This window comes from Amblyraja radiata, chromosome 9 (assembly GCF_010909765.2).
Source record: "Amblyraja radiata isolate CabotCenter1 chromosome 9, sAmbRad1.1.pri, whole genome shotgun sequence".
Taxonomy (NCBI): domain Eukaryota; kingdom Metazoa; phylum Chordata; class Chondrichthyes; order Rajiformes; family Rajidae; genus Amblyraja; species Amblyraja radiata.
In genome coordinates this window covers 15,505,474-15,527,802 of record NC_045964.1, presented here as the reverse complement: position 1 = coordinate 15,527,802, position 22,329 = coordinate 15,505,474, and the positions used below count along the sequence as shown (strand labels likewise).

General features: G+C 42.9%; 1 protein-coding gene across 3 annotated transcripts in view; it reads right to left on the bottom strand.

Moving 5' to 3' along the window:
• Positions 1–1,859: 1,859 nt before the first annotated feature.
• rpap1 (RNA polymerase II associated protein 1) overlaps positions 1,860–22,329 on the bottom strand; it is a 107,322-nt gene continuing 86,852 nt past the window's right edge. For all 3 annotated transcript variants that reach the window (XM_033026772.1, XM_033026770.1, XM_033026771.1), the window contains exons 19-25: positions 21,433–21,628; positions 18,430–18,576; positions 17,508–17,650; positions 16,505–17,294; positions 13,460–13,636; positions 5,970–6,026; positions 1,860–2,595 (exon numbers count right to left, since the gene is read on the bottom strand). In XM_033026772.1, the coding sequence (XP_032882663.1) occupies positions 2,440–2,595; positions 5,970–6,026; positions 13,460–13,636; positions 16,505–17,294; positions 17,508–17,650; positions 18,430–18,576; positions 21,433–21,628 (1,666 nt within the window). In that variant the 3' untranslated portion in view covers positions 1,860–2,439. The remainder of the gene's footprint in view (positions 2,596–5,969; positions 6,027–13,459; positions 13,637–16,504; positions 17,295–17,507; positions 17,651–18,429; positions 18,577–21,432; positions 21,629–22,329) is intronic.

Here is a 22,329-nt window from a genome sequence, read left to right as displayed (position 1 = left end):
AGTTCCTCGCCCACCCCCACAACCCCTGCCCACCAACACACACACACCCCGCCTAAACACACCCCCCTCCCACACACACTTCTCCTCACCACTTCCCACACCCCTCCCGCCCACATACACACCTCCTCCCCGCCACACCTCCCCCTCCCCCACACACCCCCTCGCCCCACACCATCTCCCCCCCTCCTACACCTTCCCGTCCACACACACCCTTCCTCCACTCCCACCCCACAGCCTCCCCGCCACACACCCCACTTCCCTCCCCCATGAAGAGGGGGAGGGAGTGCTCGGGGATGAGGGGAAATGAGCCGCGCCTGCGCAGTTAGGGGCTATGGGTGTGTGGTAAAACATTGCGTTGGGGGAATGGTTTGCATTGGGGGAACGGGTGAGTGGTGAAATATTGCGTTAGGGAATGGGTTGCGTTGGGGGGGCCAGGCCTCCTGTGTGACTGTGACCCAACGGGTCTCACTTAGTCTAGTCTCATTTTAAACCTCTGCACAGCTTTGACATCCTTCCCAAGATAAGGTATCTAGAAATAGATACAATGCAGCAGCTAAGGTACAATCAGTGGGTGAGTAGGAACTTGAATCAACTACCTCCAGTTCTTTTCCTAAATCACATCATCTTAGATGGCGTCATACACTACTGCACGACTATTTTGCCAATCTACACTCATCCCTTTTTCCCCACATTAGGTACATCTTCTACTACACTTTCCCCAGTCAAGCACCTGTCTAAATGTCTCCTAAACATGATGATTGTACCCGATTCTACCACGTCCACTGGCAGCTTATTCTAGAAATCAACCATTCTGTGTAAGAGAATCAGAATCCCTTTAAAACCTCTTCCCCTCACCTTAAATATCTCCCCTTTTGTCTTTGACATCACTACAATGCAAGCACGATTATCAATATCTACCCTATCCATGTCATCCCTTGGCCACCACTGTACCAGGGAAAATGAGTGCAGCCTATCCAATCTTTCCCATAACAGTGTTTTTCAATCCAGGCAACATCCTGGTGAATCTTCTCTACACTCCCCCCAGCACAACACAGTCTTTCATTAATGTGGCGACCAGAACTGCATGCAATTCTCTAATTGCAACCTAACTGGCATCTTGCCGCATAACATCCTAGAGTTTCTTTTCTATGCCTGACCTATGACGGTAAGCATGTCATATGCCTTTCTTCATCACCTTGTCGATCTGTATGGCCACTTTCAGACTCGATTCCCAAGATCTCTCTGCTCATCAACATTCCTTGGTGCCCTACCATTTATTGTCCATGTCTTACCCTGTCAATGATTTCTCCCAACTTTCCATCGGACCCATGTGCTAATGTAGTCTGAGAAAATTTTGTCCGCTGATCACAACTCCAACATTTGTGTCATCACTGATGTAGGTGGTGCTAATTATACCTCCTACATTCACATCCAAGCTGCTAATGTATATCACGAGCAACAAAAGTCCCAGCACTGATCCCTGCAGATCACTAATCACAGACTTCCAATCATAAAAGTATTCCACCATTTAACCTTGAATCCAATGTGCCTTAACCTTCTAGACCAGCCTACAGGACTTTGTCAATCAAATATACCTTACTAAAATTCATGTACAAAACATGGACATGCCTATCACCATGTTCATTGATCTTTCTAGTCATCTACTTACTATCTCTAAACGGTACCTGCCTTTCCAAATAAATCCTGTTCCTTAGAGCTTTCTCCAATAATTTCCCTACCATGGGCGTAAAGCTCATTGGCCTGGAGATGCCTAGCTTAACCCAGCAGCCCTTCCGAAATGAAGGAACAACATCAGCTATCCCCCACTCTTGATGCACGGACATTAATAGTAAATAAACCACATTTACCTTTCATATTTAATGAACTTTTTCCACTGTACCCAGTCTATACAGTAGATGAAAACCATGACCAACATGAACCAAATTAAAAATCAAGTAATTACACCTATGAATGAGCAAATGGCGAGTTCTGCATAATTCACAATATGCCAGGCTATTCAGAGAACCCTTAATTTTTGACTGTAAAACTGGAGCAACAAAATTAATCCGCCTTTTCCAGATGCCTTCACTTACAAAGCGATAATGGGCTACTCCTACATTCCTGAGTGAGCATGGACACGGTTTTTCTATTCCACGGTGCCTGTGGATCATTCCAAGTGCAAGTCTGAAAAAGTTCAGGATGGTCGGCACTCAATATGTGAAATCTACAGCCGAGTGGATCACGGAGTCACCTTCATTTTGAGAAGAGCAGAGCCAGTATTCCATCGGATTACAACCTTTTCCTCATAAACAGATAAGGAATCACCGTTTGATAAAATGGTAGTAGGGTTTTCTCCACCAAGCTTCTGATCTGGTTTCCACACAGAACCATCCCTAGGGATTGCACTGTACAGGTGCAATGGAGTCAGTGTCTCTATTGTTATTGTGGTTCCTGCTCCCTCTCCAGTTTTAGAAGATCTCCAAGGACTTTTTGCAGCCACCTGTGCCTCACAGGGGGCATCTCCTCGTACATGTCGAACCCTGTGGATGACTCCACGTTGGGTAGCTTGAAATGCAGTAGATGCCTTCTCAGCACCTGTCCAGGAGAGAGAAGGAGAAAACAACTATGGTTATATCAGTTATTTTCATGATGTTATTGCCTCAAAGCACTTTGCAGTCAACTATCGAGTGTAGTCACCACTGTAATGTTAAATATGCCAAAGTACGCTTTTCGCACAACATCCTTGCACAAAGAGCAATACAATAATGACCATGTCAGTGAAACTGAGTGATGGATAAATGCTGGTTTGTATAAGGTGAGTAGTGACAGTCTTTTCCCCAGGGTAGGGGAATCTAACACAAGATGGCTTGTTTTAGGTGAGAGGTTGGTGAGTGATTGGTTTTAGGTGAGAGGTGAAAGATTGAATAATAACCTGTGGGTCGACTTTTTTTATACATAGGATGGCGTGTATCTGGAACGGGCTGCCAGAGGAAGTGATAGAAGCAGGTATAATCACAACATTTAAAATACACTTGGATAAGTACATGGATAAGAAAGATTTGGAGGGATATGGACCAGGCGTTGGGAATTGGGATTAGCTTGTATAGGCAATTTGGTCAGCATAGAGGATTTGGGCTGAACGGCCTGTTTCTGTGCTGTTTAGCTCTATGTCTCTGAGATTTGCAGTGCCCTCAATTTTGTGTTGGACAAAGACTCATCATTTATTTATTTGCCTCTGTACTCCACAATTTGAAATTTGTAATGGAAAAAAAAAAAATCACATGTGGTTAAAGTGCACATTCTCAGATTATAATAAAGGCCATTTTTATACATTTTGGTTTCACCATGTAGAAATTACAGCAGTGTTTATACATACTCCTCCCATTTCAGGGCACCATAATGTTTTGGACACAGCAATGTCATGTAAATGAAAGTAGTCATGTTTAGTATTTTGTTGCATATCCTTTGCATGAAATGCTTGCTTGAAGACTATGATTCATGGACATCACCAGTTGCTGGGTGTCTTCTCTGGTGATGCTCTGCCAGGCCTGTATTGCAGCCATCTTTAGCTTATGCTTGTTTTGGGGGCTAGTCCCCTTCAGTTTTCTCTTCAGCATATAAAAGGCATGCTCAATTGGGTTCAGATTGGGCGATTGAATTGTCACTGAAGTATTTAACCTTCTTTCCCTTTGAAAAACTCCTTTGTTGCTTTAGCAGTATGTTTGGGATCATTGTCGTGCTGTAGAATGAACCGCCGACCAATGAGTTTTGAGGCATTTATTTGAACTTGAGCAGGTAGGATGTGCCATACACTTCAGAATTCATTATGCTACTACCATCAGCAGTTGTATCATCAATGACGATAAGTGAGCCAGTTCCTTCAGCAGCCATACATGTCCAGGCCATAACACCCCACCACCGTGTTTCACAGATGAGGTGGTATGCTTTGGATCTTGGGCAGTTCCTTTCTTCTTCCATACTTTGCTCTTGCCATCACTGATATAAGTTAATCTTCGTCTCATCTGTCCACAAGACCTTTTTTCAGACTGTGGTTGCTCTTTTAAGTACTTCTTAGCAAATTGTAACCTGGCCATCCTATTTTTGCAGCTAACCAGTGGTTTGCATCTTGCAGTGTAGCCTCTGTATTTCGGTTCATGAAGTCTTCTGCGGACAGTGGTCATTGACAAATCCACTCCTGACTCCTGAATAGTGTTTCTGATCTGTCGGACAGGTGTTTGGGGATTTTTCTTTATTATAGCAAGAATTCTTCTGTCATCAGCTGTGGGGGTCTTCCTTGGCCTGCCAGTCCCTTTGCAATTGGTAAGCTCACCAGTGCTCTCTTTCTTCTTAATGATGTTCCAAAAAGTTGATTTTGGTAAGCCTAAGGTTTGCTGATGTCTCTAACAGTTTTATTCTTGTTTCTCACTCATAATGGCTTCTTTGACTTGCATTGGCACAGTTTCAGTCCTCATGTTGATAAATAGCAATAAATGTTTCCAAAGGTGATGGAAAGACTGGAGGAAAGACTAGGTGCTGAGAGCTCTCTTATTTCTGCATTAAGGAGGCATTTAAACACACCTGAGCAATTACAAACACCTGTGAAGCCATGTGTCCCAAACATTATGGTGCCCTGAAATGGGGGGGGCTATGTATAAACACATCTGTCATTTCTACATGATGTCCAATTCTATACGGCCATCATCGAGTCCGTCCTCACCTTCTCCATCATGGTCTGGTTTGGCTCAGCCACCAAGCACGACATCCGGAGGCTGCAGCAATCGTCCGATCAGCTGAGACGGTTATTGTCTGCAACCTTCCCTCCATTAAACTCTCCTTAATTGTTTAACAGTGTATTGCCTTTTAAAATGTCAGGAGTTATGTACATTTTAGTAGTATTTTTAATTTTTAAATATTTGTGAATGTCAAAGGCAGGCAAGTCAACTGCAAGCTTGTGTTGCCAATTAAATGAATTGTCCTGTGTCTCATCTGACAGGTCAGCTGTGAACTGGCTTCACAGAGTCCATGCCTGACGACCCACTGCAGTAATCAGCAGGTACGTGATGAGCAAGGCAGCTTGGAAGTATCAAGACCAATAAATGTAATCATCATAGATCGCTTCTGTTTTATATTGAAGTACTGGGATTTATAGCCAGGGGGTGCATGTACATTTCATTAAACAGATACCAACTGAAATATAAGCATCGTCCAGAGATGGGTAAAAGATTCAGTGGAGACCATTTTGAAGAGGATTTTTCTCATCAACTACTGGGTAAACATGTTTCAATATCCATTTTGGGAAGTGTGTCTAACAGGATTTTTATTGCCCATTTTTAGATATACTTAAGAGTTGTCTTGTTGCACTGCTAACAAATCACCGTGCTATTCTACGATCCAAGCTGGGAAAGGAAATTTATATTGACAAATCGGGATTGGGTGTACCTGGGATGTAGTGGCTCCAAGTGAATTCCGTTGGGAGAACGAAGGTTGCCAGGTAAAGGTTTAAATCAGAGACAGGCAGAGTGGTACATTTGCCAGTAACCACAGGTGAACACACATCCGCAGGATTGGAGATGTAGGCATGAATAGAAACTTTAGCAATTGGTAGATGAAGAGAGGCTCATTTAGTTTGCTTTTGCCAGCATCATAATTTTATTATATTATCCCTCAACCCAGTCTTTTTTAATAGAAGAACCACAAATCCTGGTCAGGCATTCTTAAGAACCCTCAATCCTGATATTATCCCCAGAAATATTTTCTGCCCCTTCCTCTGTGGTTCGAAACCCTTCTTATAAGATTCAAGTCAGAATGACACAGTGCCCATGGTTGGTCAAAGCCTTTGATTCCTCCCTAATCCCACCTGCAATTTTTTCCATTCAGGTTTTGGAACAGGCTTATACCTTTTAAGTAATTTAGCCGAAAGCATGCATTTTGAAGTTTACCATGGTTCAAATATTTTGCTGAATACCCACCACATCTGCTAACAAGTATGATTTTCGCAACATACTCCTTCTGGCAGCATCAAACTCCTGCAAAACGACAAAACATTAAAGAAAAGGTGGGAACATTATTACGATACATTTTATGTTTTGATATAAAATTAAGCAACAGGTCTCCACTCAGAGTTGCATGGTGCTAACTACTTTCACTGTACCGACACACAGAAGAGTTTGTCATATGGAATTAAACGGCTGGTTTAATCAGACTTTAATATTCCTTGTGAACTGGCTAAGCCGACTTAATTTTATATTCAGTTCCTATAATGTAGCCCAGTGGTGTGGGTAAGAGGTGGCAAATAATTGTATTGTAAAATGGATAGCAATTCCAGTGCAGAGTTCTTGCATTATAAGCACATATGCTCTTGTTGGAGGGGCTAAACCGTAACCTATTACCATGTAGTGCACAATATCTCAGTGGATCAGAACTCCATTTCTAATAAATCCCACAAAGAGAAACAACAAACCAGGCACTTTCCATACAATCCAATGGAAATTTAAGTTAACCAAACCAACTTTCTGGTTAGTTCCTTATTTAGGATATATTAACCATTTTGTGGTAAAAGTAATGGTTTGCCTACCATGCACAATTCAAAACAGGCATCTGGCCCAAAGAACAACTCCTTCCATTCCCTTTTCCCTTGTGCAGTTATCATTTCTCTCCATAGATATCCATGCAATTAACCTCAACCAATTATTGCAATAGTAAGTTTCATATCCTCACCATTCTTTAAGTAGCTTTGTTTCTTCTAAATTCCTTTGTGTTTATCACAGGTTATTTCCAGTCCCAAACTCACTCACTTCTAGCAATTTCACCCGTGGAAATACATTTTCTCAGCTGATAATTTCAATCCTTGACCTATCTGTGATATCTCCTCAAACTAAGGTGTATTTTGCGAATTCAGGCAATTATAACAACCTCTAGTTATTTCCCTGCCAACACTGGCAATAATAACCTCAAAGCTAGTCAAAGCTCTGGAATGCTTTCCCTAAACTTTGCCACCTCTTTTAAGGTGCTGTTTTATATCCATCTCTTTGAGTAAGTAACTTTTACACTTTACCGCACTCAAGGCTCTTTATAAGAGATGAGGTTGTGGTACTTAAACCCCATTAAGTGCCCTCAATTTTTCAAGAACCTTATTTATTATGTAACACATATATTTATAGTTGGGAATGGAAAATATTCTGCTTCAAGGATCCAATCAACAGCACTCTGCATAATGAAATCAAGCATCATTAGATGCAGGGAAAAACTCAACTGTCTCTGTTAATATATCTGAATTCCAAACGCAACTAAAGGCTCTGGTGTACAGGTGTGACAATTCTCTAAGTCCATTGCCCTTTTAGCCTTCCTGAACAGTGTGGTCAATGAGGCCACACTTCGTTGTAAACTCAACCAGTTGAATTAAGACCTCACAAATGCATTTCATATTGTATGTCCAAAGCTACCATTGCTGCACTGTTTCTCACTGCCACATTCATGAAGTTGGTCCAATTTATGATGAAGTTGAGCCATGAGACTGTGGCTATTGAGCTGAAGAATGGAGTGCAGGTGCATGGAACAATATCAGGAGTGGACGTCCGTATGAACACACACATGAAGGCAGTGAAAAGGACACTGAATAACCTGTACAGCTTGAGACCCTCAGTACTCGAGGAATCAAATTCCGTTACTTAGTTCTCCCACACAGCTTAGCATTTGACACATTCTTAGTGGATATTAAGCTAAAAGTTATAAAGGGAGAAGGAATTGCTGGTTGAGACTGGGCAAGAGTCTGAGGGAGAGCTGAACCAAGGTTTTGATATTCTCGTGGAGGCAGATGCATTTGGTGTTTATAAAAGTTTTGTTCTTGCATTATTTCTGTCTGTAATAAATTGGTTCACATCAAACAAAAAGCAAACATGATAGAAATTTTTCAACTACCAGTTCAAATCCAGTAATTGGAGGTGAAAAGCTGTTGCCTACCTAATATTCCAAGGTGGTTCACTTCTCAATAGGGGGGTCAGTGAATTCACTCATTTCTATGGTACCAATGGTGGGGAAGTGAACATGGATCAAACAAGAAAGAACTGCACTTGTATCATGGTGATGCCAGAAACAAGAATGTGATTTAGCAATCACCTTTCACAACTGAGGATGTCCAAATGAGCTTTCCAGCCAATGCAGTATTTTTGAAGTGCAATTGCTTTTATAATCTATGCAAATGCACCAGTTATTTTATGCACAGCAAGATCCCTTTAAGTAATGAAACAATGGCCAAATAATCTATTTAATAGTGTGTGTAGAGGGACACATATTGTCCAAGGGACAGAATGAATTTTCATAACCAGTGTAAAACTTCAATTGAGAAATGCCGACATCTCAAACATTCACAGTTGCATCTCATATGTGCTCAATATTCTGAAGTACAAGACCCACATCTTTCTGATTCAGAGATAACACGTCTACTGATTGAAAATGGCATCACACTCCATCAACTCCACAAGATCAAATCTTTAAATGGCAGCCCTAGTTCCGCATGACCAAGCGTCAGGGAGGAATTAAAATTATCTGTTGAACATCAGGGAAATTGTAACTATTATTGTCCTTCACCAATGTCATGGTATGGTATGGCTAAAGTGCTTTTGATTCATTTCATTAAATTGTTTTTTAATTTGTGACAATCACAGGAAAAGACCCAGATCTCGTGGTGTAGTCATAATGTTAGAAAAGAAGAGGGATTCTTGCAAGGCAACTTGGATAGTTGCGGTTTGGTAAATGCCAAATTTTACTCCTGCACCCAAGAGATTGTGAGTACTAACTCTAAGCTATTTAAAAAGAATAGAGGACGAAAGGTGAAATTCTATCAAAGTAAACGTAGTAACAAAATGCATTATGAAGAATACATGCATTGAAAGAGAGTAGAAGAGGTGTTAAATCAGGATGATCTGACATGAAACTTGGATTCCAAAATAGTTTTCATTAATATGACACTTTTAATCTAGTAAAATGTTTTGAAATGCATCCAAATCAGACAAAAATCCTACACAAGGTCAGGGAAACTGATCATAGTACAGGTGATCAAAAACGTCATCAGAGGTAAAACTTAATGAGAGATTTGATCAAGATGGAGAGGGAATTCCAGAACTGAGGACCTAGATGGATGAGATTATAACTGGTAGAGAAGCCCAGAACCTTATGCTTCCATATAATTTAAGACTGCACACACACCAGTGTTGCCCCAAATCCTTCAAAGATTAAAATCTTGTGAGTACCAGAAGAGAATTCATTGTCTCCATGTGAGGTTTTGTGTGATTTAAGGATGGTTGATTTGAGGATGGTTGCTATAGCAGCTCAAGTATTGCTCACATTGTTAGAAAGTGGTTCTGTTCCCATTGATAAATGGAAATGTTGTACAAATAAATGCGGCATGTTTGTGATTCTTGAAAAATGTAAACAGTAATGATAGTCTCTTGCGTAACTTCACCCAGATCACCAAAGCAATCTTACCCAGGCTAAAGCCTTCATATACATTAGCTGTGCCACCGTGCCTCTCAAGTACTCAAAGTAGGCATGCACTCCAGCATTTATTGTATTTCTTTGCAGTTCTCATTTGGACCATTGTGTCTGTGCCTGTTCTCCAAAGCATTTTCATTAATTCCATTCCCCTGCTTATTGCCTGCAATCTATTCCTTCTCACTAGCCCATCAACTCCATCACAATTCTCCTACTATGCACACACCATTCGGGTAAAGTGATCAACCAGCATCCTTTGGTATTTGGATGGAAATCACAGCACCTGAGGGAGATGCGGTTGAAGGAAAAGCAGCAGACTCCCTGCAGACAGCACTGGAGACAAGGAATGGACGCAGACCGCTGGACCCATGAGGCGGCATCACCCAGCTGCACCACTGTGAAGTTCAATGGCATCAACCTCTGCTGGTGCTGTGAGTCTCTAGCTATCAGCCACACACTGGTACCCTGCCCAACATTAATATTCGCTTACCATTTGCCATGCTTGGTCACGACCCACCTCTTTTCCAGCTTTCTCCCCACAATTACAATCAGTCTCGACAAGAGTTCCCACAGGAAATGAAACCTAACCATTCCCTCCACGGATGCTACCTGACCACTAAGTTACTCCAGCACTTTGTGTTTTGCTCAAGAGTCCAGCATCTGCAGTTCCATGCGGCTTCGTTAAGTCTCAGGTGGCTTTCGTCTCGCTCAAATATTAACTTCCTGCTCTCACATCAACAATCACACCCTGTCCTGAAGAGCCTTAAATTAAAATTAATTGAATCTCACCATTCGCTCAAACTTCCCTATTGTCCTAACCCCCATCCATAACCACGGCACCTATCAAGATCTCTGCCTTTTTTCGTTGTTGCCTCCCCAGGCCTCCCCCCCACACCCTGCTCTTATCTCTATTAGTACCATGCATCCTGCTGCCGAATTGCTAGCTATGGAGTTCCCCCCGTAAATCTTTCTACCTCTACTGTCCTCATTGTTGTGATATTACAATCTGCTCCTTTAACAAGATATTTGACCACTGCCATGGGTATCTCTTTATGCTGCTTATCATCAAATCACACTGAGAAATGTTCATTGTTATTTTAGTCATTATAGTTGTTGTTGACTGGGAAAGATCATTTGTAATCCTAATATCATTTCATATTTGGACTCTCCATAACAAAATCAGACCCTAGTCATGCTACCAGTTCCACTGCTCGCATCCTTGTATCCCTCTTGTTATCACACCTTCCCCAGACAACATTTGGCCACATGGACTGCACCCCTCCTGAGGTCATCTATTGTCGGCCCTGATTTGTTCTGGCCTCCAGTCCCCCACACCCCTCCCCAACCTCTACTTTCAGTCTGAAGAAGGGTTCCGACCAAAAACATCACATATTATTTTCCTCCACAGATACTGCCTGACCTTGATGAGTTACTCCTGTATTTTGGTCTATATTCGGTATAAACCAGCATCTGCAGTTCCTTCCTACTCATAATGTTACTAATTCAGTCAAAAATAGTTCTATTTTCAAGTCTTGATTTATTTCTTGGTATCTTCAGTATCATATCAAGGCCTGCTGAGCACGAGTTCAAAACAGGCCTATTGCTTCTACCTTTGAATAATTGAAGGAGATGCGTCCCAGGATACAGCAAGAAGAACTAATCAGGCAGGCGTTTAAGTGTACATGTGCAATCAGGATTAGCTCTGACAGGTCCTTAGGGTGTTTATAAGCAATTGTCAATCGCATCCAAGTTCAGAACATCAGCTCCCTGTGTGGAGTGGAGAAATGACGGGCAAGCCTGCACTTGTAAGGCACCTCCCACAGGACATCACAAAGCCCTTCATATTGAATGAAAGTTTTGAAATGCAGTTATTATAGTTTTGTGAGAAACACTACAGATTATTTACATCAGGAAGATCTCACAAACAGCAATGTGACAATGACAACTTAATCTATTTCAGTGCTGTTAGTCAGTACCAGACATTGGTCTGAACAAGTAGGTCAAGGCGTTGGGGGTGGGGTGGGGATGTGGAGAAAGAGTGTTGTGGCATAAGAATGACTTGATTGCCTTTTACAGTATGGTTGGGGGATCCTTCAACCTAAGAGAGTATGTGACGCTTTAGAAACATGTCATACAAATGATAATATAAATGCAAATTATGTTTTCTTCCCGCTATCTTGTGAACAATTCTCCAACATGCCATTATCACCTATACAGTACATTTAGATAAAGCTGTGTATTTATAACCAAAGGTGTGGGGAGAAATTAAAATTCCAACAAATGTTTTGGAAGAAAACCCTTTCAAATTTAGCTTCATTATGTCATTGCAACAAAAGTATGGCTTGGAAATTATTAGATTAAGATCATGGGGGTAATTGGGGGGGGGGGGGTGGCGGAGTTGAGATGAGCACATTCTTCAGTGTTTTCTTTCTCCACCCAGTCTGGCCAAAGTTGCTCTATCCTGACATACATTAATGACTGTTACCTTACTCATGTGCTGATCAACTTTTCCACTGTGAGAACACTTGGGTAAAGTAATAGTTGTGGTTGTATCTCAGGGTACAGCAACTTTGGCCAGGTTAAAAAAAAAATCTCACTCTCCCAATGTTTTTTCCCCTACAGCAATAATATTTTGCCAAGCACAATGCTTCTGGGATTATGCAATTGCACGTCAAAATTACAATCTCCTCACTCTGAATGTTGCGAAGCATACTAATTGTAGGGTATATTATCTCCAATTCATTGTGGGGTAGAAGCTTTCAAAGGGATATGCCATTCAGCCCTTGAATTGTCTGCATTCCAATTGGATCAGCTATTTCCCTATCTCATTTCCTGCTTAGTTTCAAATTCCTCAATATCTTTGATGAAGTATTTAAACAGAATGGTAATTATAAATTGGAACCAGGATGATAGTATGAACTTTGCATGGTTTAGGTTAAGGGTTATGGAATTTAGGACAAGCTGAAGATTGCGGAGAAAGGCGGCGCGACTCACCCGTTGCAGCGGCCCCTACAGCCTGTCTGTCTTTTTTTTTTTTTTTTTGTCTAGTTAAATGTAGTGTTGGTGTTTTTTTTATATTGGTTTTAAATGTGTATATGTGGGGGGCGGGGGGGGGGAAACTGTTTAAAATCTCTTCCCTGTCCGGGAGACCCGACCTTTTCCCTGTCGTGTCTCCGTTGTCGTTGGGGCCTAGCACCGTGGAGCGGACTCCAGCCTGAATGACCCGGGGGCTCGGGAGAATGCGGAGCTGCGGACTACTCAACATCGTGGGGCTGGCCGGCCTCGGAACGTGGGGAGCGGTGGTGACTCGCTGCTGCGACTCGACTCCTGGGGCTCGGAGGCTCCAGCAACGCAGCCGCAGGTCCGGTGGACTGGGACATCGGGAGCTCGCGGGTCCGGGGGGAGAGAGAGACCGCTTCCCGGAGCTCCCGCAACGCGACTTCTCCAGCCCGTGTCGCGGGGTTGGAACGACCCGGAGCGGGGTCGTACATCGCCCAGCACGTCTTCATGGCCGTGGGACATTACAGCGCCCGCCGGGGGCTCCAACTTTGTGACATTTGGACCGGAGCGGGGCCGTAAATCGCCCGGCACGGCCTAAAATGGCCGTGGGACTTATCATCGCCCGCCTGGGGCTTGGACATCGGGAGAGACATGGAGAACAGGGGAGAGAAAAGACTTTGCCTTCCATCACAGTAGGTTCACTGTGATGGATGTTTGTGTGAACTAAATTGTGTGTATGTCTAGGAATTGTCTTTGTTTGTATAGCTGTGGAAACGGAATTTCGTTTGAGCCTCACTGAGGCTCAAATGACAATAAATTGTATTGTATTGTATTGTATTGTAAAGGGATGTCTTGAGAACTCAAAGACAAAGTCAAGTACTCAGCATGAAAGAGGCTGAAACAAATAATAATCTATCCTTTTCACATTTGTGCTAATGGCAAGGAATTTCTAGCCAGAAAAAAATTGTACCTCATCAACAGCCTCCTGTGAGAAGATGAAGCTGTTGACTTGAGCAACAGCCACCACATAGAGCACAGGACACCAACTGAGGCGTAGGGTGCAGGTCACCAAGGTCTTGAAATACTGGCGCAGAAGATCCAATGAAGTCTCCATGGGTTGGGTGTAATGTTCCAAGGGGATCGGCAGCTGTTTCAAGACAGATAAGATTGCAAGGTGTGAAAACTCTGGCAGAATATTTTCATCCTCAGTGAATGTAAGAGTTTTACCAATCACTTTAGATCTCAAGGACCTATCATGGTGCAGGACAACCACAATTTTAAAATGTTCATGGTGCTTTTCAACCTCTCCACATCCTTATCACTACAATCTCCATTCATTACTTTGTCCTCTTCAATTTTGGGTTTCTAGTATAAGGGTGCCTATAATTGCCTCTTCAGTCCAACAGGCTACAGGTTCTGGAATTCCATTATTAATCCTCACCGTTTCTCCGTCTCTCGCACCTCCTGCATTAATCGTAAAAATCGCCTCATTTTCAAGTATTTTATCAACTGACCTGGTACATTTCCACGTTGTTTGCTGTAAATTTTGTTGAATTACACTCCTGCGAAGGGCCTTGAGATATTTTATGCTTCAAAGGCATTATATAAATACATGTTGTTCTACCAATTTATATACAATCACACAATATAGGAAGAAGCTATTCATCCCATGGTGCCGGTGCTAAGTCTTTGAAGAAGCTCCGATTGTCTTTACCTCACTGTCCAATACTTCCCCTTCTAAACTCATAATTGATTCAGTTTTCAGTCATTGGTGGTTGTGGAATAATGTTGATTCAAGAGAACAGCTAGTTATTTGGTCAGATGGAAATCATAAGAGTAAACATTGGTGGAATGAGTTTAAAGACTACATAATTAAAGATGGTTTTAAACAAAAAACAAGGAGCAATGGTATTGCAATAATCAAGGGAGTTTTAAAATCTGTAAAACAATCAAATGTCAAAAATAATTTGGAAGACTACGTCATAAAATGGATTTACCATAGTTTTCTGGAGCAGTATGCCATTGGACCAAACAGGGAATTAGCTTTGTGGAGTTTAACTTACAGAAAGAGATCCAATGTGAAAAATTATCAAAATGTGATCAATTGTGTGCAGAATTCAAGAGTGACAAAACATTCTTTAGATTAGATTAATCCATTTCCTCAAGCAGATGGAGCAAGTTGACGAGACCAATAGATTTGCCATGATATAAATAAAAATAAATGTTTCATAATTGTGAAAGAATATTCATGCCATTAAGAAATACTAACTCCATGCAAAAAGCTATTCTATCCATACATTACAATGTGAAAGGTGTAGTGGTCTGCACAGAATTACGCCGGATTAGTGGTGACCATCCTTTCATCCATCAAAGTTGGAGAGGTCTGGCTTTTTCTTACTTCCAGTTCCCCCCCACCCCCCTATACCTTCAGTCTGAAGAAGGGTCCCAACCCAAAACGTAACCCATCCTTTTTTCTCCAGAGATGCTGCTTGACCCGATGAGTTACTCCAGTGCTTTGTGTCTATCTTTGGTATGCACCAGCATTTGCAGTTCCTTTCTACACATAGTTAAAATCTTGCTCCTCCCTCTGTCCTCACATCACCTTATATGGTTCAGTATCAGTGATTTGATCCTGGTTCGATGGAGTGCTTTTCTATGTTTTGCTACTTTAAGGGCACGATTCAAAGGGCTTCCTCTTCCAATCATGAGACAAGTTCTGGATTGGACGAAGGCAAATACAGCACCACCATTCGAGAAGGGAGGGAGATGAGGTAAACAGAGAATACTAAATCAGCTAACCTGTCGCAGTTATTAACAGAATGATAGAATTAAGGACATACCACCAGGGCATTGAGAAAACATGTGATTTAACCAGGTCAATGTGGTTTTATGAAAGGGAAATCATGCCACAAGCAACTAGCAAGTATACAACCAGCAAGATATATAAAGGGAAAACTTGGCTGTAATATATCTGGACTTTCAAAAGTATTTAATAAGATGTTTATACCTTTTAGTCTGTCAAGAGTTACTAATGTATGTTTATATTCTTAAATATTAATATATTAGTACATAATATTAGTTTATGGTTGGTAAACAGACATAGAATAAATGAGTTTTTAATTATTTTTAGGTTTGCAAATTGCTACAAGCAGGGTGCCTCAAGGATTAGTCTCAGAATTTTAACAATTTATAATACATTTTAACAATGTTGATGACAGGGAGAAAGTTACCCTACCCAAGCGACCTGTGAGGAGGACACTAAAGATTCTGCAACGAATATAGTGAACTGACTGAGAGAGGAAAAAAACGGGTAGATTACGTTTTTGTTTTAAGATGATCTTCCCTTTTGCAATTTTTTTATGGTGATTTAAGTGACGAATAACACTTGGTATCAGAATGTTCTTTGGAGTAAGAAAGATATCAGTAAAAATACACACATACACACCAGTCCACTTTGCATCTGCCCGTCACCTCTGAATAACATTAAATGATGTGTTGTAGTGTCGTGCCCATGAGCATTCAGGATGAAGTTCTTCAAAATGATTTAACCTACATTCACAGCCAGCAAGTAGAATCATCTCTGTTTAGACTGCATTGGAGCTTCCTGGAGGATAGTGTCCAACCCACTAAGCTGTGTTGGCAAATGAATCTAATCACTAATGATTACAACACAAGGTTAAGCCATCGTTGGTTATATCATCAACTGACACTACTCATGCTGGATGTCACTGAGGATCCAAAATGAAAGCAGAAATCGCTGGAAACACTCAGTAGGTCAGGTAGCATTTGTGGAAAGAAAAACTCTCTGGGACCCTTCTCCAGTTCTAATACAGGGACCCGGACCTGAAACGATAACACTCCTTCTCCTTCCACAGATGTTGCCTGACCTGCTGAGTGTTTCCAGCCTTTGTTTCAGATTTCCAGCTTCGGCATCATGGTGCATTTTCTTTTAGTAATGGCAAGTACTGGCTTGTCTAGGCTCCAGTATTTAAAGTGGTGCAAATGCATCGTATACCTGCTTCAGCGGCACTCCCAGTGCCCGCAACACGCTAACATGCTCCCCGAAGACAGCCTGGCGCAGCTGGGCATCAAACCTCCTCTGCAAGGGCAGCAGGAGAAAGCTGCCAAAAAGTTGGTCACCGAACGAGACGCTCTCGAACTGTTCCAGGAGGCTAATATACAGATCGTGAAAAGAGGCCAGTCCTGGGAGTGGGGTGCTGAGGTCCAGGGAGTCCATCCTCTTCTGCTGGCAGTAGATGGACAGGAGGGCGGACAGGTTGTCACGGATGGCTGGCTCCAGGAACAGGTTGTTGCCGGTGAGGAACACACAGGAGAGCCGTGCAAGCTTGGCAGCCAGGGGTAGGCCTTGCAGGAGTCCACCTCGCCACGTCTCCAGCAACAGCACCCACTGGAGACTGCTAGTCACCATTTCCACGAGGTTCTCGGGAAGAGAGTCCACCGTCCTGCCTTTCATTTCCTCCCTGCTCACCTGGTCGTACAAGTTGATCAGGGGCAGGAAAGCCCAATCAGCCGGCAGAAGTGGACCAGTCATTTCAGGGAGCAGCACAGATTGAGTCAGGTGGTTCTGGCCGGTGTAGAATTTCTGGGACCGCAAGACGGAAGTTTGGAGGTGAGCAAAGTGAGCAAGGTAACGGGCACGGATGGTGGGAAGCTGGTTGAAGGCTGCACCCAGCAGTGTACCACGGGTCGGGTTTGCACAGGCTTTCTCTGCAGTGTCCCTGGTGGCTCCCAGCTGGAGTATGTACAAAAGGTCTTCTGCTTCAGGCCCACCGAATTTGCCTTCTCTGTGAACGTAGAAAATAAATTAGTTTAACCAAACCAAAATAAAGTATCATTGAATTGAAAAATCAAAGCCCACAAGCGGTCCCACTCTAAATGCTAAGAACATTCACCAACCACTATCGTTGTCTGCAAGAGGGGGTTTTCAATGTGCAGCCCAGGTTTAGAAGCAAGTCAGTGAATAAAAATAATGAGTCTTTTTGAGCCTGATTACTTACGGTATCAACGCCTGATTAAAGGCCACCCTGGAGAGGAGATCATGGGCCAAGAACTCACTTCCTGGTAGCAGCAGGCTTAGCAATGCCAGCACAACGTGGTGATAGAGAGGAGCTTGCTGTGCAACTTGAGGGTTCAAAGCAACCTGAAATTGATAAAAAAACATTAGATTACTTTTCATTGAGGGATTCCGATTAATGCTATTGAAAGTGGGAAAGGGATGGGAAGGGGCGAGGGTATTGGAGCATTGGGCACTTTGAGAAATGAAGGGGCATAAAAGTTGCGGTGAGTCTTGAAAATCCATTAGGAAGCGAGTCTGGAAGAGGGAGGTGAGGGATAACAAGTTGAAAGGAGCAAGGGCAAAGTGGCACTCACTGAGATAGACTTATAGAGTGCAGCCTATATTATCTCAAGAAGGGTCTCGACCCGAAACATCACCAATTCCTTCGCTCCATAGATGCTGCCTCACCCGCTGAGTTTCTCCAGCATTTTTGTCTACTGGTCTGAAGAAGGATCTCGACCCGAAACGTCACCTATTCCTTCGCTCCATAGATGCTGCCTCACCCGCTGAGTTTCTCCAGCATTTTTGTCTACTGGTCTGAAGAAGGGTCTCGACCTGAAACGTCACCTAGTCCTTCATTCCATAGATGCTGCCTCACCCGCTGGGTTTCTCCATCATTTTTGTCTACTGGTCTGAAGAAGGATCTCGACCCGAAACGTCACCTATTCCTTCGCTCCATAGATACTGCCTCACCCGCTGGGTTTCTCCAGCATTTTTGTCTACCAGCCTATATTATGGGGTCAGATCTCCATTTGAAATCAGGATCATCTGCTGTCAGGGAAATTAAACATCGTGCAGCCTACAAATCCAGTGCCTGCAGTACTCATGAAGCAATGAAGCGCCTGCTGAAGAACACCACTTACAGTCTTGGATGCCAATTTGAGCACAAAGTGCTGGAAGTGGAACTCATGTCGTAGCAACCAAGCGGACTTGTGGTTTATTGGCGGCCTCCTCTTGCAACCGTGGACCAAGTAATCCCTCAGACCTTTACTGTGTAAAATGGTAGAGCACTGCAAACAAAGCAGGCAAAGGAAAAAGGTTAAAGAAAGTTCGGGTTAGGAACTGGTTAACAGGTCACTACTTATCGACAAGAAGGCATTCATGCCCTTGAGTCTACTCCATCATTCAATTGTATCTTAACCCCAAATGCTTCCTAATCCCCAAGTGTCAGATCCTTGTTCTATTATTTTGCATTCCTCGTTTAATTTTTGAGGATGGGAAAGGGAACATGAGGGCAGGATTAAGCCAGCACTGCCACTCAGTGAGATGGAGTGTGATCTGTGGGCTAACTCCAAATACTCATCTTTTCCCTGTAATCCCTTAATACCTTTGGTTAGCAAAACAACAAAATAAGGATGTTCAGAGAAGCAAGCGAAAGAAAATTGTCTGCAAACCAATATCAATTACCATATTGATCATGCTGCTGCACAGTAGGGAGATTTGTCAAGTGTTGTCTCTTGATCTGATTGCAAATAGTTGCATTCATTAATAAATTATTATCACTGATGAAGCATAGTAAATTTAGAACCAAACTTCACCGGAAGGTCAATAGATACAAAGAGTAGAAGGGCAAACTGTGAAAAATCTGGGTGTGCAGGGCTATGGGGACTCTGGGCCTGGTCAACACTCCACAATGGTGGGCCCATGCAACCCCTTTTTAGGAGTTCTTTGGCATGGCAGGTAAATACAAGGCACAAGATGACTGAAGCCATAGTTTGTTGTGATTGAAAGTGGTATTCCAAGGGATAAGTTGGCAGTATTTTCCTGTTGACATTGTGTTAAGTTGTTGCCACATCTCAAGGCCAAAGGGCAGAAACTCAAATACAAATTGAAAATTCTGGAACAGCTCAGCAGATCTAGTAGAATCGGTGGAAAGTTAAGAAAAGTCAATGTTTCAGTTTGAAGACCCTTCCTCAAGCTGTAATGTTAACTCTGTTTTTTCTCTCTCCACAGATACTGCCTGACCTGCTGAGTGTTTCAGCATTTTCTGTTCTTGTTTCAGATTTCCAGCAAAAAAAGTTTGTGATTGCCCAACAGACAATGCACACTTGCTTCCTTGTGAACATACTCCCAGTGTAATCCTGGAGAGAAAGCTTCCATTCACCTTGTATCACCAGAGGTTATATTGATTTCTCTCCTAAATGGTACAGGGGGGTTAAGCTGCCACCCCTGTGGTTTTACTTGGTGTCTGTAATCACTTAATTGGCCATTCTGTCAGCTAAGGTCTTGCAGGGCAGAATGAATCGTGTGGGAGAATTGAATACAGCTTTTTACTTGATTAAAAAGAAGAGTGCTGGAGGAACCAAATGCCTATTGCAATCACTTCCCCTCTCCAATGTATACAGAACAATGGTACAGTCACTCCTTTACCTGTGATGACAGCAGGTATTACAACCACTTTGATGAGGATACAATGGGGCCTTCATAGCACCAATAACTTGCAATTGCATAGCACCTTTGAGGTATTAAAGCATCTCAAGAGAAACATTTGAACCCCAAGGGGAGTCCTTTTGTTTAAACCAGCATCTGCAATTCCTTGTTGCTACCAAGGGAAACAGAAGGGGTTATTAATGAAAATTTGACATCAAATCCAATAAGATAATATTCGGACAGCTTGAGCCAAAGCGATTTTAAGGTACATTTTAGTGGAAGAGCTAGAAAGAAGGGGGGATATCTTTTAGTTTGGGAAGTAGCAGAAGACACAGCTGTCAGATTGAATCCATAACGTGTGGTATTATAGTTTACTGGGAGCCATAAAATCACAGATGCCAAGAAAGACGAGCCCACAGAAGGCCCTACAGCCCATCGTGTCCGCACCGACCATAAATCACCTGTACACCAGTTCTATCCTATACATAAGGGACAATTCACGGAGACAATGCGCAAACTCCGTACAGAGAACAACTGAGGTCAGGATCAAACCCGGGTTTCTGGCACTGTAAGGCTACAACTCTACTGCTGCACCACTGTGGCACCCGTTTTATAATCAGGCCTTTTCTGAAGGGAGGCAACATAAGTCAACTGGCATATAAAGGTGAAAGGAAATGGGACATGGTGCAAACTTTCCACAGAGACTGTTGGCGTCATTCAGACTGAACACCTTTATCTCATAGTGTCTTAAAGCACAGAAGGAGACCATTCAGTCCACCGAGTCCATGCCAGCTTTCAGGGCATTCCATCCATCTCATTCCCCCCTCTTTCACAAGCTTATCGCTCCCTCCTGATTCTTCAGTCTATCACTCAGCAACACTCGGGGAAATCTATGGTGGTCAAATAACCTCCCAATCCCACCTTCCCAATCGCAAATGTCTTTGAGAAGTGAGAGAAAACCCATGCAGTCAAGGGGAGAACATGCAAACATGCATGTCCCCATTCACTCGTCCCATCTGCAATCAGAAAGCAGAACGTCCAAGGTTCAAATCTCTTGGTGACAAACCCTTTCAGTCATGAGAGAGGGCACTAGGTGACGGTGCAGGAACAGTTTAACCCCGGGTAACGGCTGAAAGTCTCTGTTTTCTCCAGAGAAAAGATAGCTCCACAAACCTATCCTGTCCATTTGCAAGGGACTTAAATAATTCTTTGTACAGGAAAGCGTATTGCAGATGCTGATTTATAACGAAGATAGACACAAAATGATGGAGTAACTCAGCGGGTCAGGCAATATCTCTGGAGAAAAGGAATAGGTAAAGTTTCGGTTCGGGACCCTTCTTCAGACTGAGGAAAGGTTCCGACCCGAAACGTCACCTATTCCTTTTCTCCAGAGATGCTGCCTGACCCGCTGAGTTAATCCAGCATTTTGTGTCTTTCTTAAATAATTCTTTGTTCTCTGAAGACAGTCACACCAAACTCTTGCAAAAATGCCTCACCTTTTCTGCTAACCCTTTGTGCATATCACAGATGGTGTCCAGTAAATAAACCAATGCAGTCAGGAAGGCAAAAGGGGATTTGGACCCCGTCAGGCTGAGGGGAGGCACTTCTCCAACAAAGCCCAGAGATACCAGGCTGCGAGGTGTCTCAGGGCCTAGACAGCAGGACTTGGGGTTGCACAAGGCTGAGAAAGACCTGAGGAAAGATCACAGCACAAAAAGATATTAAAGAATCCTGCATGTGACCTTTGTTAGTATCGGCAGCCATCGCATACGAGCAACCACACAATCTGCTGGCAAAGGTAAACCAAGATTCAGCCACCATCACAGCTATTGAGAAATGAAGCCTTTTCATCCACCTGCTTTGCTGCTGAGGTCTTGGAGTTGGATCACTGTTTGGTGGTTTTCTACTTTGTCCCTACAGTCACGGTTGATCCTTCCAGGAGTGCCAGACTGCAGGCAGCTCTGCATTCATTGCTGCAATAGAAGTTCTCTACCACGTAAAGTTTTTAATTCTTCGAGAAATAAGGACATATGATCATATTCCAACTGCATGAGCCCGACATCAATCAGTTACAAGATGGAGTTACTCAATAAAAACATACTGTACATTCACGATTGCCCTTAACTCCCCAAAACATCCTAGTCACTCCTTGGGTCATGAAGTTAAACCAGGAGATGATGGAGAGGACCTTATCTGAGCATTCTGCACAAGTTAACTTGAAGCCTGAATGCTCGACCAGCTGCAACAAAGGATGACTACTTTGAGAAGGTTCCTTTTGGAGACAGCAATGTCCAATAAACACACGTAGCAGTTTTCTTTAGAGCGGTCTGGAGCTGTTCTGCAGACAGTTTTCCTCAACCTTTTGTTATGAATGGTAAATGCCCTCCAAGGGT